The following is a 17257-nucleotide window of genomic DNA, read 5'->3' as shown; positions in this document are numbered from 1 at the left end:
TCCTGACCCGGGTGGTGATCCAAGGCGGGTCGGCCTTCTTGAAGGAACACCCGACCTTTTCTGCGAAGTGTTTACAACATTTTCTTTTGAACTGTTCGGTAACCAAAGGCAACGCTATTTACAACCCACTTCCCTTTTGGAAGCAGCTGTGGTCATGTGGTCAGAGAAAGTCAAAAACAAAGGAGGAGTTGTACAATCTTTCGCCAGAGCGTGCTGCAGATTGCACAAGAGTACAGTATCCCGGCGTCGCTTCTCAATTGAGCCAAATTGAATTCTGTCTCTGTTTGATTCTTTCCTTCTTGTCTTGTTTAGATGTCATCAGTGATAGAACCTGACAAATAACATCCTGTAATTTGATTTTGATATATTTTTTTATCCTGATAAATTGAAAATGAACACAAATGAGTTGACTGGTGAACATTATCACATGATTTATTCAGAAAATATAAATAACGACAAATAAAGATAGAATACAATTAACCGCAAATGTAAGCGTAAAAAAAACAACAACATTATGATTTCTACAATTTCAGAATGTGCTTGTTCTATTTTTAAACAAAGAAAACAATATGAAGTTGTCTTTATTTTTAAGTTATCGTGCTGTGATTTTTGGGAGTAGATTTTTCTCCACGTGGCCCCCGATCTAAAATGACTTTGACACCTCTGAATTAGTGGCTATGAAGAAAGAGAAGGAAACACATTGTTAGCTTTATGAAAATAAACATTGCTTCAAAAATCCGCAGAACACAAACATAAAACCAGAAGTCAGTGGCGTTGGTGTAGAAGAAATACTTTATTATCATAGTGTTGAATACTTCTTCATAGATATTTGTCACTCACGTTCAAACAGTAACATTATAGTATATTATGATACACGCTATTTGTTGTAAACATAGTTCAGGAAAGCCAGGGTGTTGAACCTTCACTCTGAAGAACAGTTTCACTTCTTAATCTTCTTTAACGTTAGCTAGCACATCAAACACCGTGATATGACAGGAAAACCATTTCAAAGACTTTACATTCACATTCTGTTATAAACCGCTTGATAAATACAAGATTAGATATAACAAAAGAATATATACTTGAATATCTTGTAATATACTCCACATTTAATAGACTTTTCTTGTTGTTGTTTTAACTCCGTGGCTTTAATCCTTTTTGTTAATGTAAAATGTCAATAAATTAGCAAACAAAACAAAATAAAATTAAAAAAAACACAAAACAAAGCAGTTTAATATTTATTATGGCACTTTTTTGGCGATAAAAAAATATGCATATACATTAAAGCAAAGACAATCCAGCATACTTTACAGCAGGGTTCCCCAATCTGCGGGTCAGGGCCCAAACTATTACTGATTTAGTAACACGATATAAATATAAAAAAAATGTTTCATCATTATTTAAAAAAAAAAAAAAGGTTAACATGTCAAAAACAGGGGGTGATTTTTACCGAGAACACAAAGAAATAATAGGATTAAATAAGGTTTCTGGAGTGTGCACTGAAGTAAACAAGACTGTCATCAATTTAAAAAAGTGTCCGTCGTGTTATTTGTTATTAATTAACGCACAGAATACAGTGGCAATAAAGTTTTTTGGGGGGGAAACCCTGCTTTATAGAAAAAAAACAATCACTCAGTCTTTCTTGTTAGAACTCCTTGGAGTCACAGGAAGTCCTCATAGGCACTGAACAGACAATACGCTAATTATAATAACAATAATTATAATAATAATAGACGCCAAGGGTCAGGTTTTTTTATCCTTTTTCTTTAGTTATACATTTTTACTCCCTTGTCTTGTTTTCGTAATTCAGTGTGACACTAAAAATAAGGCGACCTGTTTTGTCTTGCACTGGACTTATAAGGTGGGATACAAGAGACTCTTTTCTACGTCGTCGCCGGTTCCTGAGTCGAAGCAGTTTGTTTTTTTTTTCTTTGTTTTTTGATTTTTAACCGCTGTAAAAAAATATGGAGTGTCTCGCTCGATAAGGCACTGACAACAAAACATACCCCCCTCCCCTCCCTAAAAAAACAACAATCAAATAGAAAGTAAAACTAAAATTGTAACAATCGTAAAGGCTGAAAAACACAAAAATACACAAAGTAAAGTAGCATGTGGGCTATTGTTGTAAAAAATATAGACATAAACATGTAGGTTTTGGTTTAAATGTTTGATTCAGTGCCTTCTAGGAGATAACAGTCAACATTTTTCAAGTTAGTTCAATTTAAAAAAAAAAAAGAAATTAAAAAGTAATACCGTGAATGCACCAATTAATGCCTCTATTCAATCACCTGGTCTATTAAAATCTTTGGCCGGCAAAGGGTCAAAAAATGGCTGTAGGCAACCCCCTGATGTCATTATGGAGTAACACCACAAGGTGGCAGTAGCTGCATTTGCGGTATCATAAGTGGTCAGAATCCATGAGCTTTATTTTCCTGTTGTTGGTGTGAAAGTCATGCATGTTATTCTTGTTTATATTTATATTTGATAATATTCCGTGGAACTTTGGAGCATTTTGCATACCCCATTTACCACTTAAGCAACCATTTATCGAAGGAACAGATGTTCCCATGTTATCACAAACTACCCACGCAGGCATACTTGCCAACCTTGAGACCTACGTTTTTGGGGGGTGGGAAGGGGGTGTGGTTGGGGGCGTGGTTAAGAGTGGAGGAGTATATTTACAGCTAGAAAAGTGCAGATGTGCAAAAAATATATATTTATTGTGAGAAATCATTAAGATGATCAGTATTTCCACAAAGATAAATATCATTAATTAATAATAATGACATAGAGTTAAAGGTAAATTGAGCAAATTGGCTATTTCTGGCAATTTATTTAAGTGTGTATCAAATTGGTAGCCCTTCGCATTAATCAGTACCCAAGAAGTAGCTCTTGGTTTCAGAAAGGTTGGTGACTCCTGCCGTAGATGTTACTGTCACATGTACAGTAGATGGTAGTATTGTCCTGTTTAAGAGTGTCACAGCATTGCTGTTTACGGCAGACGAACTGCTGTACAATAGACGAAAACTTGACTGCTGTTGTTGTGTGTTGTTATCGCGGTGGGAGGACGTTAATGAAACTGCCTAACAATAAACACACATAAGAAACCAAGAACTCGGCGTCGATCATTCTACAGGTATAACGTCAATGGGCAGGCTCGCTGTTTATATTGTGGGAAAGCGGACGTGAAAACAGGCTGTCGACACGTCACTCAGGTCCGCATGGAGCTGGAGAGGGCGTGGCTTCCAGCTTCGCCTGAATTTCGAGAGATTTTCGGGAGAAAATTTGTCCTGGGAGGTTTTCGGGAGAGGCGCTGAATTTCGGAAGTCTCACGGAAAATCCGGGAGGGTTGGGAAGTATGCACGCAGGTATATGTCATGCTAGCTGCCAGCTTGCCGGCTCCTATAATATTATTGTTAGCATTTATATTTTAGAGAGATCTTACCAAATTTCAAATCTATATAAGTTAGGACCTGTCCTGCTGAGAGCCAGCTTTTGAATTTCATAGCCAAACTCCTGACTGAATCGAAGTAACTGAGACGTGTATTTAAGCCTTTTGCTAATCAAATTTAGCACTTTAGCATCAACATATTGCGAGAAAAGCTGTCCCCGTGTTACCACAATGTAGCCAGGTAGGATGACTTTAGGGGGGATTTTCCCAAAGTCAAAATTGTGATTAGTTACAAACTTAGTTTCTATCCTGCTCGGTGCTAGCGTAAGCATTTTGCATATCACATTAATATTTAGCACTTTTTCAAGCAAAATATGTTATCTTCCGAGCATTGACATTTTTGGGTGATCATCCCAAAGTCAAAAAAACGGTATCAATTAGGACATACTGGGAGTTCTCATACTTAATTCCTTTCCTGGTCGAAGCTAGCTTTAGCATTTTGCATATTACATTAAGATTCAGCACTTAAGCAAACCTACTCAGTGGCCTAGTGGTTAGAGTGTTCCCCCTGAGATCGGAAGGTCGTGAGTTCAAACCCCGGTCGAGTCATACCAAACACTATAAAAAAATGGGACCCATTGCCTCCCTGCTTGGCACTCAGCATTAAGGGTTGGAATTGGGGGTTAAATCACCAAAAATGATACCCGGGCGCGGCACCGCCTCTGCCCACTGCCCCCCTCACCTACCAGTTAGTGATCAAGGGTGATGGATCAAATGCAGTGAATAATTTGGCCACATCTAGTATGAGTGTGACAATCATTGGTACTTTAACTTTACTTTAACTGTACATTATACCATGCGAGCAAGAGATGTTCCCATATTTTCACAATGTAGCCACATAGCATGTTAGCATGTTAGCTTGCAAACGTCACAATTTTGGGGGGAATCTCCCAAACCAAATATTAGGATCAATTAGGACTTTACTTACTTACTGACTTTTTACTTACTTTAAAATTGGACTTCAAGAAGTCACCTTTCTTTTTAACAGCTATTTACTTAATTTTTTAGTCATTGACTAATCTTAATTTTAGCATGGATGATTATATATTTTCCTATTCTAGTTAAACATTTTTAAATTAAGAGAATACGTAATCAAATATGATATTTTGGATTTTCCCCACACATAAAAAATCCTTTTTTTAAATTTAATATAGATTCTGCAACATCGAGGACGCTTCATTTAAGAATTACAAGTTGAATAATGCTTATTTTCAGAATAAAATAAAATGTTATCCTTCAAGTCTTCCATTCACGTTCACTGTTCACCTACAAGGCCACCAAGTGTATGTGCTCGCAAAGGATGCAAACACCTCATTCTGTTTTTAATTTGTTTTAGGAGTCTTTTTACGTGTTTTTAGGAGTATTTTTACGTGTTTTATGAGGTTTTTGTACGTGTTTTAGGAGTCTTATTATGTGTTTTAGGAGTCTTGTTTTGTGTTTTAGGAGTAATTTACGTTTTAGATGTCACTGTGCATCTCTTCGGAGTCATTTTATGTGTTTTGGAGTCGTTTTTAATGTTTTGGAGGTTGGTTGTTGTGTTTTTGGATGTTTTACTGGTTATTTTAAAGTGTTTGAGTCATGTTGTGCGTTTGTGTTTCGCACAAGAGGTAGAACATCTCACTCTGTGTTTTCTGGAATCTAATTTTCCAAATTAAAAGTCCTACAAATTTTTAGATGTACAGATCTTAATTTAGGACGCCTACACAGCTAAAATCATCTGCCCATGCAGATAGTTAGATTCACTAGTTTTTAGTATTTTTTTTCCTAAAATCTAGTCTTTTTATCTTCTTTTTTGCAGCATTTTACATAGGACCAAACATAGTAATGATCCATTTTTCATACCGATCATCATCATCATCATCATCATCAGTCACAAACAGTTGACACTTTCATTGTTTTTTGTTTCTTACACATTTCCATGATCAGAAAGGAGCATATGGAAGAATACTATGCTTAAATTCATCTGCCCTCTTTTTCAACACAAATTATTTTAGGTTGCTTCACCACTCTTCCCTCCCCCAACACCCAAACTCCAACATACTTTTTAAATTTTCGTTTAAGCATTTTCACAATGACACGTCCCGATCAAAATCAAAAATCCTTTGATATCATTGTCTCTTTTTGTAACTCTATTTAAATCCAAATATATTATTGCAACTTTTTAAGTATTTCTTAGAGAATTCCATGCTTTCACACCAGCAACAGACGAGCACATTTGTTTCAAATTTGTTCGCACTCTTGGATTTTTCTATGGTTCTCATCTTTAGACGTGAACACAAATAACTTTTGTAACTGATAACTGCTAATAAAAGTTGTAATAGTTATCACAAGTTAGTCACGTAGGTTGATAGCTTGCTAAGCTGTTAGTTTTTGTTAGCATTTTCATTTAAAATATGGTTTAAAAAAAGCCTCCGCTTCGGTCTCAAGTACCAGGCCTGAGGTTAGCAACAGGTAGAAGGCCCTTTTCAAAATGTTAAAGTGAACGATACATTTACAAGCATTACTTCATGCCTTACAAACGACCGCTTTCTCATGCACCCCAAAGTATTACTCAAGATAAAAAGTTCATGTGTTACTCAGGAATTGTCTGCATTTTTGATCGTCTTCTTTTCAGTTAAAATTGGAGCATTTACGGTATTTTTTTTAAAACCCATAATACGTCAGCCATCTATTGATGTTTTATTCTACTTCGATGTCAAAGTGCTAGATGCTAACTGTTGGAAAACGGAACTATGAAAAAACAGAAAACAAGCTAAATGTCCTCCTTGCCTGGTTGACTCCACAGTAACAGACGCAGGGATGGATGGATGGATGCGAGGAATGTGCCTGTTCATCAAATGGCCAACCAGTGACTGAGCTGGAAGACACAAGCAAAGGGAACGTTGGGAATGTTCCAGGAAGTTCCAAAAGATGGAACAAGGCTGGGATGAGAGGCGCTTACTTTAAACTGTCGTACATTTCCTTCCGCAACCAAGTGATGTTCGTGTTCAGGAGTGATGCAATAGGCGATTCTCTGCAGAGGCAATGAAAACAACACTGTCAACTCGAGATGTCCGATATTATCGGCAGCCCGGGACACGTTGGGTAGACTATGTCTCCCAGCTGGTTTGGGAAAGCCTCGGGATCCCCCGGAAAGAGCTGGACGAGATGGCTGGGGAGAGGAATGTCCGGGCTCCCCTGTTTAGGCTGTGGATGTATGTATGTATGTATGTATACATATATATATATATATATATATATATATATATATATATATATATATATATATATATATATATATATATATATATATATATATATATATATATATATATATATATATATATATATATATATATATATATATATATATGTATATATATATATATATATATATATATATATATATGTATATATATATATATATATATATATATATGTATATATATATATATATATGTATATATATATATATATATATATATATATATATATATATATATATATATATATATATATATATGCACATTAGGAGTGGGCAAATTAATGCGTTAATTACGAGTTAACTCATCAATCTATTAACGCCGAAAATTATTTTATCGCACATTTGTGTATGTTGTTTACATGCTTTTATTTTGTTAACGCCTTTTCTTAACAAGATGGCGACGCCCGGACGGGCTTCGGCGTGGAGGAGCTCTTGGTAAAGATGGAACATTTGGCAAAAGTACCGGACAATTCTGCAAATTTCATGGCTGGCTTACAGCGTGGTCACTCCGGGATCACTTACGACCGCCAGACAATTCTGGATGTGGATAGATCGGGCCGTTTTGGACTGAATGACGCGTGCTTGCTAGACCGGCTAGCTAGCATGGGAATACTTTGCCGGCTACATCCAGCGGCCTGTGAAGCAGCGGAGTATATGTGTTGTCTGTCTATTCATCAATAATGCAGACGAGGAGTGTTGGCTGAGTTCTTAACGTTTGCTTTCAGAGCGTGCATATCACAACATACAAGATGCCGTCATGGCGACACAACCTATACCAGGCTACCGCGCATCCTCGTCACTCCTGTTGCATGGTGGGTCGGGTAGTTATTTTTTCCCCTGGCTCATAACATCCCAATATAGTACCATGTATATGCGTTCAGTTTATCAAAGCACCAAGCAAACAATCGGAAAATTCCCATCATATCAATTCTTAGATATGGTCATAATTATTTTAAGTGCACTACGCATAATAAATACAACATTATTAATATTGCTATTACGGATAATTTGATAAAAAATTCCCTAAAACAGCCCACTACCTATTATATAGGTTTTTTAAACATAAGATCCCTGATAAAAAAAAAATTTCTGCTGTTACCTCAGAAATTGCCTGTTCGGATGTTATGATTGTGGCTCAGAGATTTGTATGTAGATTATATTTATTTTCCATAACAAACAGGATAACTTAAATACCCTGGCAGTGGCAATAAGCTTAAATGTTTGTGTTTACATTTTTTGAGTTGGTTTTCATAAAATATGCTATTTAACTGCTACTGTTTAACAAGGACTTATTTAAATTGTGTTTGCACAACAAATGTTTTGGCTCTTTTGTTCATGTGGGAGAATATTCCAATAAAGGTGCACAACACTCTACTTTTGAATTCATTATTGGGCTTTGTGTATACAATGCAGTTAATCGCGATTAATCTGAGAAATAGTGCGATTAACTTCGATTACATTTTTTAATCGTTGCCCAGCCCTAATATATATATTAGGGGTGTGGGAAAAAATGTATTCGATTACGAATCGAATCGTTTACGTTGTGCGATTCAGAATCGATTCTCATTTTTTAAAAATCAATTTAAAAAAAATAAAATAAATTAAAAAAATATATATATTTTTTTTTTAATCAATCCAACAAACCACTACACAGCAATATCATAACAATACAATCCAATTCCAAAACCAAACCAGACCCAGCAACACTCAGAACTGCAATAAACAGAGCAATTGAGAGGAGACACAAACACGACACAGAACAAACCAAAAGTAGTGAAACAAAAATGAATATTATCTACAACAGTATCAATATCAATTATAATTTCAGCATAGCAGTGATTAAAAATCCCTCATTGACATTATCATTAGACATTTATAAAAATAATAAAAAAGAACAATAGTGTCACAGTAGCTTACACTTGCATCGCATCTCATAAGCTTGACAACACACTGTGTCCAATATTTTCACAAAGATAAAATAAGTCATATTTTTGGTTTGTTTAATAGTTAAAACAAGTTTACATTATTGCAATCAGTTGATAAAACATTGTCCTTTACAATTATAAAAGCTTGTTTTTTTTTAAATCTACTACTCTGCTAGCATGTCAGCAGACTGGAGTGGATCCTGCTGAAATCCTATGTATTGAATGAATACAGAATCGTTTTGAATCGGACAAATATCATTTTTGAATCGAGAATCGAATCGAATCGAAAAAAATCGATGTATTATCGAATCATGACCCCTAGAATCGATATTGAATCGAATCGTGGGACACCCAAAGATTCACATTATCTTTATTAGAGATGTCCGATAATATCGGACTGCTGATATTATCGGCCGATAAATTCTTTAAAATGTATTATCGGAAATGCTCGGTATTGGTTTCAAAAAGTTGAATGTATGACTTTTCAAAATTCTGCTGTACGGAGTGGAACACGGACGTAGGGAGAAGTACAGAGCGCCAATAAACCTTAGGCACTGCCTTTGCGTGTCGATCCAATTTATATTATTATCAATGGGATGGCCACAGCTTGACCCTAAAGAAATAATATATCCACTTCTATCATTTCCAGTATGTCAGCCACAGTTTGATTCTTGAACATACCATTTCTATTATTATCAATGGGATGGCCAAAGTTTGACCCTGAAACGGACAATATCTATTTCCTACCTAAGGGATGGTCACAGTTTAACCCTGGAACAAAATATTTTTTACAGTATTTATATTTCCTGTGTGATGGCTAAAGTTCAACCCTGGAACAGACTATGTATTCTCCCATAATTCCCTATTGGATGGCCACAGTTTTACCCTGGAACCGATTATTTATATTTCCATTACTTCTGGTGGGATAGCCAAAGTTTGACCCTGGAACAGACTATCTCTATTTTAAACATTTCCAATACAATGGCCACAGTTTGAGTATGGAACATTTTTTTTTTTTATAATAGTGAATTCTTGTAGTCTGGCCATATGGACAATTTCTATTATTATCATTGGGATGGCCAAAGTTTGACCTTGGAATGGACTATTTCTATTTAATACCTAAGATATGTCCACAGTTTAACCCAGGAAAAAAATAGTTTTACAGTATTTATATTTCCCATGTGATGGCTAAAGTTTAATCATGGAACAGACTATGTATTCTCCCATAATTCCCTATTGGATGGCCACAGCTTTAGCCTGGAACCCATTTTTTATTTTGTCCATTACTTCTGGTGGGATGGCTACAGTTTGACCCTGGAACAGACTATCTCTATTTTAAACAATTCCAATACAATGGCTACAGTTTGAGTCTGCAACAATTTTTTTTTTTATAGTAGTGAATTCTTGTAGGATGGCCATATGGACAATTTCTATCATTATCAATGGGATTGCCAAAGTTTGACCTTGGAATGGACTATTTATATTTAATACCTAAGAGATGTCCACTATTTAACCCAGGAAAAAAATAGTTTTACAGTATTTATATTTCCCATGTGATGGCTAAAGTTTAACCATGGAACAGACTATAACCATATAATATTGGATGGCCACAGTTTTACCCTAAAATGGATTTTTTATATTTCCATTACTTCTGGTGGGATGGCCAAAGTTTGACCCTGGAACAGACTATTTCTATTTGAAACATTTTCAAATCAATGTGCACAGTTTGAGTGTGGAACAAATTATTTTTATGGCAGTGTAGCATGGGCACAGCTTGACCCTGGAACAGACAATTTATATTATTATCAACGGGATGGCCATTGTTTGACCCTGGAACAGACATTGTCTTTTAATATCAATGGGATGGCCACTGTTTTACCCTGGAACAGATAATTTGTATTATCAATGGGATGGCCACAGCTTGACCCTGGAACGGACAATTTCTATTATTATCAATGGGATGGCCACAGCTTGACACTGGAACGGACAATTTATAATTCCTAAACCATGATGACAGTTTTTCTGTTTCCTATGTGATGGCCAGAGTTTGACCCCAGAACAGATTATTTATATTTTTAATACTTCCAGTGGGAGGGCCACAGTTTGACTCTAGAGAAGTATATTTCCATTTCCATCATTTCCAACTTGATGGCCACATTTTGAATCTGGAACAGACTATTTCTTCAGTAAATTAATTATTGTGGGAAACGATTGGAACGTTTGGAATTCACGTTGAAATTGAAGTTTGAACTCCCTCCTGAACCGGACTTCCGGAGGGTCGCTGTACAAATATTCTTGGAACACAATCAACTGAAAATAGGGGTCTTGGGAACTAGCGAGCCTCGTTAGGAAGCGGTTGTCACGAATAGGATGATACTAGAAGCTGATAGGAGGAGAAACAGGAAGTGCCAATGAGTTGGCCGGGATACTGGAATCTTTCCAGCAGAGTGACGCTGGCAAGTATGAAAACAGCTCTTTGGTGCTTTGATGATTACAATCGCAAACAGCCAGATTCTCTCTCCAGGGAGTCAAATCTGCTTATTATTATTTTTGAAGTTGTTGCTTGAGAGTAGAACATCAGTGCAGCCAAAGCAACAATTACGATGGCGTATTATGTAAAAAACATTTTGCAACATGTTTTGTACCAATCCGCATTTTTCCGCCGTGATGCAGACCGAGGCCCTCACGCCACAGGACACTGACCTCTTTGAAGGTTCCTGGCACGCTGCAGAATTTGTACACGGCGTAGACCGGGACGAATATCATGGAGGACATGGCCACGCCCCAGCCAATCACGTTGGCCCAACGGGGGAAGACGTAGTCGTCGTACTTGAGGCCTGAGGAGGTCACTGTGCTGGCGATGACCACAAACTGTGAGGGGAAAGACACGTGGAAAATACATTCATAGATATTTCACAAAAAAGGATTTTAACCACTTTAATCGATCATTTCTGTTGCCATGTTTTTATCTTTTAGAATGTATGCTTTTAATATTGTTACCATTTTCATTACATTCATTCTAATTGACCTAAGGAAGTAAAATACTAATATTTAATAGGGGGTATAAGCATCTGCATACATTATCAATTGAAATTATTATTTTAGATAAATGTACATTTGTGTGCCTTTTATAAATCAACATTTTCATAGGACATTTGAGCTAGCACCCTATTGTAAAGTACTTTGTTGTAATTTATATTATTTAAAATGAATATACAATACATTATTATTACTTTCAATAACACTACTTATATATTAATCGTTATTTTAAAATAGAGGTGTACAGTCTATAATAAATACATCAATAATAATACAAACCCCGTTTCCATATGACTTGGGATATTGTGTCATAAGTAAATATAAACGGTTATAAGTCAATAAGTATTGTGTTATAAGTAAATATAAACGAAATACAATGTTTTGCAAATCATTTCCAACCCATATTCAGTTGAATATGCTACAAAGACAACATATAATAAATGGGTTGTACTTGTATAGCGCTTTTCTACCTTCAAGGTAATCAAAGCGCTTTGACACTACTTCCACATTTACCCATTCACACACACATTCACACACTGATGGAGGGAGCTGCCATGCAAGGCGCCAACCAGCACCCATCAAGAGCAAGGGTGAAGTGTCTTGCTCAGGACACAACGGACGTGACGAGGTTGGTTCTAGGTGGGATTTGAACCAGTGACCCTCGGGTTGCACACGGCCACTGTCCCACTGCGCCACGCCGTCCCTATATTTGATGTTCGAACTGATAGTTTTTTTTGTGTGCAAATAATCATTAACTTTAGAATTTGATGCCAGCAACACGTGACAAAGAAGTTGGGAAAGGTGGAAATAAATACTGATAAAGTTGAGGAATGCTCATCAAACACTTATTTGGAACATCTCACAGGTGTGCAGGCTAATTGGGAACAGGTGGGTGCCATGATTGGGTATAAAAGCAGCTTCCATGAAATGCTAAGTAATTCACAAACAAGGATGGGCCGAAAGTCACCACTTTGTAAGCAAATTGTCGAACAGTTTTAGAACAACATTTCTCAACGAGCTATTCCAAGGAATTTAGGGATTTTACCATCTACCGTCCGTAAAACCATCAAAAGGTTCAGAGAATCTGGAGAAATCACTGCACGTAAGCGATGATATTACGGACCTTTGAACCCTCAGACGGTACTGCATCAAAAACCGACATCAGTGTGTAAAGGATATCACCACATGGGCTCAGGAACACTTCATAAAACCACTGTCAGTAACTACAGTTGGTCGCTACATCTGTAAGTGTAAGTTAAAACTCTACTATGCAAAGCAAAACCCATTTATCAACAACATTTAGAAACTCCGCCGGCTTCGCTGGGCCCAAGCTCATCTAAGATTGACTGATGCAAAGTGGAAAAGTGTTCTGTGCTCTGACAAGTCCACATTTCAAATTATATTTGGAAACAGTGGACGTGGTGTCCTCTGGAACAAATAGGAAAATAACCATCCGGATTATTATAGGCGCAAAGTTCAAACGCCAGCATCTGTGATGGTTTGGGAGTGTATTAGTGCCCAAGGCATGGGTAACTTACACATCTGTGAAGGCACCATTAATGCTAAATGGTCCATACAGGTTTTGGAGCTACATATGTTGTCATCCAAGCAACGTCATCATGGACGCCCCTGTTTATTTCAGCAAAACAATGCCAAGCCATGTGTTACAACAGCGTGGCTTCGTAGTAAAAGAGTGCGGGTACTTTCCTGGCCAGCCTGCGGTCCAGACCTGTCTCCCATCGAAAATGTGTGGCGCATTATGAAGCGTAAAATACGAAAGCGGAGACCCCGGACTGTTGAACGACTGAAGCTCTACATAAAACAAGAATGGGAAAGAATTCCACTTTCAAAGCTTCAACAATTAGTTTCCTCAGTTCCCAAACGTTTATTGAGTGTTGTTAAAAGACAAGGTGATGTAACAAAGTGGTGAACATATCCTTTCCCAACTACTTTGGCACGTGTTGCAGCCATGAAATTCTAAGTTAATTATTATTTGCAAAAAAAATAAAGTTTATGAGTTTGGACATCAAATATCTTGTCTTTGTAGTGCATTCAACTGAATATGGGTTGAAAAGGTTTTGCAAATCATTGTATTCTATTTATATTTACATCTAACACATTTTCCCAACTCATATGGAAACGGGGTTTGTACATTTTTGCGCATGATTCTTATTGTTAGTATAAATATTGTAAACTATTTTCAATTAAATGTTGTTTCCAACATCTCTAAAGCCAAATTTTCATGAGTAAAATAAGGACATGTGAAAAATATTACCATTATCAATAGTACTATTGCTACTAAACAGACACTTAAACCAATGCCAATAACAAACATGTCATCCTTCAAAATATGAGATTAAAATACGCTTTATCATGCTCATGCATTGAAATATGACATTTTGGTTCAGCCCAAGATAGTAATGGACTTAAATAATAATAAACGATCATGGTCACTGATGTCTGGACGTATAGGCAAAATTTGTATGTTATACAATTATAAAGAAATATATACTAACATTTTTTAGACCAAAAAATAATATATATCAAACTTTTCTATTTTAATTAAATGTATTACATTTGAAATATAGTTTTTATTTGTATTATAAAATATCACCAAATTAATTGACTTTATAGAAATTATTTAATCAGAATTATCTTTATAATAAGTACTTGTTTAGTTGTTTATTTCTGTATTTATTAATTCGGCATTAAATTGATTTTGGTAACATCCTGTAGAACCAATTTTATTTCTTTGTAGTTTATATATTTGCAGGCCAAACAGAGGATAAACGAGCAGTGAAAGTGGTGAGCCTGCATAGTGTCAGCCTCAGGGGAGCTGTCTGGGGAATGTACAGTACAGGACAGTAGTTGGGGGCTCTAATGGTCCTCCAGGTCTGGCCACTGTCCATGTACATTACAGGGACATTTTCCATACACAACAGTGCTAAAATAAGTGTGTGGACAGTTGTAAAATACATTAGGATTGCAACTATCAGCCACGTCTTCTTATGTTTTACTGGTATATCACACCTTGGAAACTTCCTCATAACTTCCAGTTTTTTTTCGTCGTAGCTACTTCTAGTGAGGTTCATCGATTGTGTCCAGCAACTTTTTGCAACTTGGCGCTAAGAAAACGGAAATGCTGATTATTGGTCGTGCTAGACACCGACACTTATTTAATAATTCTACCTTAACATTAGGTGTGAAGCAGTTTTAATCTTTCCGAGTGTGGTGTGCTACGATAATTCAGTATCAACACAGCGAGTCACAAAAATAAAGATTCTGTCTCACCAGAGCCAGACTAGAGTCCTCCAACCCTGAAATTTTGCATAAACAAACGTAATCTATAGGGTTGGGGGTATCGATGTTAATATTAAAGAATCAATACAAAGGTGGGTATTGATATCTGATCGATAGTCGAAACTTTTGTTGTAGTTTCTCTTTTTATAAGTCCAGCAAATAACACGATTTTCCTCTATGCAATTACAAGTCTTTTCTGGTCTATCAGTGCAAACTGTTATTTTTCACAAATGTCTGAGTGCCCTGTTATTTATTTAAGTGGTTTTGTTTACATTTTAGAAGTTATATCTTTGTTATATTGTTACTTTTGTCATTTTGCAGAAGCAACTTTTTTCTCAAACAATTGTGTGTAGATAAATGTTTCTTAACCACAGTTGTTCCATCAAACAATATCTTTTTCTCAGCTACGGTCTGTATGGGCTGCTGTGGTACTCAGTTGTAATACACTTTTCCAATATGTGTGGCAAAAAATGACAATAGCAAACAAATAAACTAAATCTGGCGCTAAGGTCAACAGCCACATGTACATGGACAACATTTATTTATTCTGATCATCATTTGGAGTACAATGTTACTGTGTACATGGGCCTTGAAAAAAATGAGCTAATGATGGTGTGCATTTTCATGCATAACCCCTTAGTTCGGAATACTTTACTTTGACAAGCGCAAAACCTAACATAAACAGAAAGGTGTGTTATTATTTGTGTATGGCTTTGTGCATTTCTGCTTGTCAAACGTTATCACAGTATTTATTAATTATTTTTTTCTTCTGTTAACTACTTTTGTTTTACCTCTCTTTTTGAAATGGTGCTTTTTAGGTTCTGATTATGTAAAGATGGCGGCGCATCTTTATGTTTCAACATTGTGTGTATGTGTTTCAGGCTAGCAGTTAGCACTTGAATTACCTATCATGTTGTAAATAAAAGAGCTTGTTAAGACGACAACTGGATCCCTATTTTTGATATATCGACACAAGACACTCCAGACCGTACTTTTGTTTGACCATACTCGTTTTAAAGCAACAAACTCTACAACAAATAACATTACGTCTACACATGTTGAATGGGGAGGAGACAGCAGCAAGACAATCGCTAAATTCCGAGACTATTAAATTTAGTCCCACCACTGCCAGCACTGAATATCTGACATCAAAGCCATTCGCAGTAAGGATAATTCTAATCCAAATTTTGGAAGATGTATTTTCATGTGCTCAAATCCAAATGACTTTCATCATTTACGACCCTTCTCGAACGGAATGAAAATTTGATCCGATCGTGTGTGATGAGGTCAGAATATTCTGAATCGCATGTTTACATGAAGCATGTTTATTCTGGTTAGCCTTTTAATCCAATTAAATGTGTCTATTTGCACATTGCCACTAAAAGTTTCTTCAAAAATTATGACTAAAGTGGTGAAGCTGTATTTCAATTTGCATTTACTGACGGTTTAGTTAAGAAACATAAATATTCGAAATTTAGTTATTTATAATTGTATGCAAATGTATTTTTTCATAACTTAGTCCTTTCTTATACACTATATTTGGTTCTTATTATTTTTGTAATGTAATGTAAGGTTTAAAGTGTTAAATAAATAATAACCTTTGTGACTAACACTTGTTTTCATATGATTTGACAAGGTTGTAGACCGCAAGTAGGTTTATTTTAATTTTCATGTATTCATTTATTTCAGACAATGACATAACAAAACAAAAAAAAGTACAAGGTGGACAACACATAATATTAATTAATATAATGCAAAAGGTAATGTACAGTATGTAAGCATGATGATCAAGTTTTGCCTGAAAAGGAGTGAGAAGAAGATACTTTTTTCAATCCCACCCTCACTTCTCCATTTGGTGATTAATTAGATGTAATTATTAAGGTTAGATATAATTATTATATATGATTAAAAACAAGAGTAAAATTGCTAATTCAGTGTTAACATTTTCTGTAGTGGAAAAGTTGGGCCCCTTGGTCAAAAAGGTTAAGATCCCTCGGTATAACTGAAAAGGGATTATTTATATACAATTACATTGTTTAAGATTGTTGCAATGATTTTGATTTCCAGAACATTTTTCCTGTGTTATCATAACTATGATAATTCACAAAATGATTCAATGGTCATGACATTTTAGTCAAAACTAACTTTATTGTCCAAAACCGACTGATATATCAAAATCGAAGGAGAATCAGCATAACAACCAACCAACCACAGTAGCAATGGCCAAACAACTAGGTAATATAGAAAAGGACATATCAGAGGAGGATATGGTGGTGAAGTAGGGACTATTTTTAAAAT

At 35.9% G+C, this 17257-nt stretch overlaps 1 protein-coding gene across 1 annotated transcript in view; it reads right to left on the bottom strand.

Annotated features, from left to right (window-relative positions):
• Positions 1-774: 774 nt before the first annotated feature.
• Positions 775-17257, bottom strand: part of slc6a2 (solute carrier family 6 member 2) — a 127458-nt gene continuing 110975 nt past the window's right edge. Inside the window, exons 13-15 of the mRNA XM_061877276.1 lie at positions 11324-11491; positions 6393-6464; positions 775-6308 (exon numbers count right to left, since the gene is read on the bottom strand). Of these exons, the coding sequence (XP_061733260.1) occupies positions 6285-6308; positions 6393-6464; positions 11324-11491 (264 nt within the window). The 3' untranslated portion in view covers positions 775-6284. The remainder of the gene's footprint in view (positions 6309-6392; positions 6465-11323; positions 11492-17257) is intronic.

This window comes from Nerophis ophidion, linkage group LG02, assembly GCF_033978795.1.
Source record: "Nerophis ophidion isolate RoL-2023_Sa linkage group LG02, RoL_Noph_v1.0, whole genome shotgun sequence".
Taxonomy (NCBI): Eukaryota; Metazoa; Chordata; class Actinopteri; order Syngnathiformes; family Syngnathidae; genus Nerophis; species Nerophis ophidion.
This window is presented reverse-complemented; position numbering and strand designations above follow the sequence as displayed.